This window comes from Suricata suricatta, chromosome 6 (assembly GCF_006229205.1).
Source record: "Suricata suricatta isolate VVHF042 chromosome 6, meerkat_22Aug2017_6uvM2_HiC, whole genome shotgun sequence".
Taxonomy (NCBI): domain Eukaryota; kingdom Metazoa; phylum Chordata; class Mammalia; order Carnivora; family Herpestidae; genus Suricata; species Suricata suricatta.
Genome location: NC_043705.1, coordinates 70,702,865 through 70,703,915, shown reverse-complemented (window position 1 = coordinate 70,703,915; position 1,051 = coordinate 70,702,865). Strand labels below are relative to the sequence as shown.

General features: G+C 42.8%; 1 protein-coding gene across 1 annotated transcript in view; it reads right to left on the bottom strand.

The window, feature by feature from the left end:
• Positions 1-1,051, bottom strand: part of CAST (calpastatin) — a 101,141-nt gene that overhangs the window by 12,919 nt on the left and 87,171 nt on the right. Inside the window, exons 21-22 of the mRNA XM_029941229.1 lie at positions 965-1,051; positions 391-474 (exon numbers count right to left, since the gene is read on the bottom strand). The exon at positions 965-1,051 is cut by the window's right edge and continues 4 nt beyond it. Coding sequence (XP_029797089.1) covers positions 391-474; positions 965-1,051 — 171 coding nt within the window. The remainder of the gene's footprint in view (positions 1-390; positions 475-964) is intronic.

Below are 1,051 nucleotides of genomic sequence, written 5' to 3'. Positions count from 1 at the left end.
AACGATCCTTCTACTCAGTGTTAAACAGGCTTTCTCACTTTTTCAACGTACATCTAAGAGTTGCAAATTTTTCTTCATAGGAAATAATTATTCCTCAGTTTGGCTTTCCCAGTTATATAAAGGCTAAGCTTTTCTTTGCTTCTGGTATTGTAACAAACCAGGTATTACATGGGGAAAAAAATGAGGCAGCTTAGGCATTTGATTTTTTTTCACTCAGGGGAAAAACTTTCACTTAAAAACAAGATCTTAGGCATTAGAGTTTTTTCGCTCAAGGGAAAAACTTTCATTTAAAAACAAGATCTTTGTATTTTGGGCCTGTTTCCATGTCCCTTCTTTATGTTTTTAAAATTCAGTATTAAAATAAAACAGAAAAACGCCCAGGCTGTTTACCTTGACATCTTCTAATCTATAATCAGGAGGAATTGTTTCTTCTTTTTCACCAAGTTTTTCACGATCCTCTTCTTTGGCTTTCTCCTGAGTAAAAATCATACCATTCCCATTATTAATACATCCCCACAAAGCAGATGCCTACGTGCCTACATGTGAGGGAAATAACGCCATTGTTAGGTTAGAACATACGCATGGCTCTTTGTGTAGAGTTCCTACAGCAACCCCATCTTCACACGCTCCCCTGCTGGAGCCCCTCAGACACTGCCACTACGCCCCCTGGGCCCGGAGGTGACTGGGTGGGGGGACCCGCCGCCTCCCCTCTCGGGACTCCTCCGCAGTGGAAATGCACGTGGCCCCGGTGAGGAGATTATGTGCATGAAATCCATCCAGTGCTGCAGCAAAACACTGCTTTACTCAGCTTTAGATTATCAAACAGGATATGCTCCATAAACAGATAAAGCCAGCTGGCCATGGGTTGTGGGAAATTAAAAACAAAAAAAAGATGACTAACTTGCTTGGGGAGTGAGGAACATCAATCCCAGCTACTTCCAGGAAGTGACTGAACTGCTATTACCTTGACTTTATCCTCCACAGGCTTTCCATCTTCTGGATCTGCTTCCTTTCTCCCCAGGCTACCAGCCAAGGCTTCTACAGCATCATC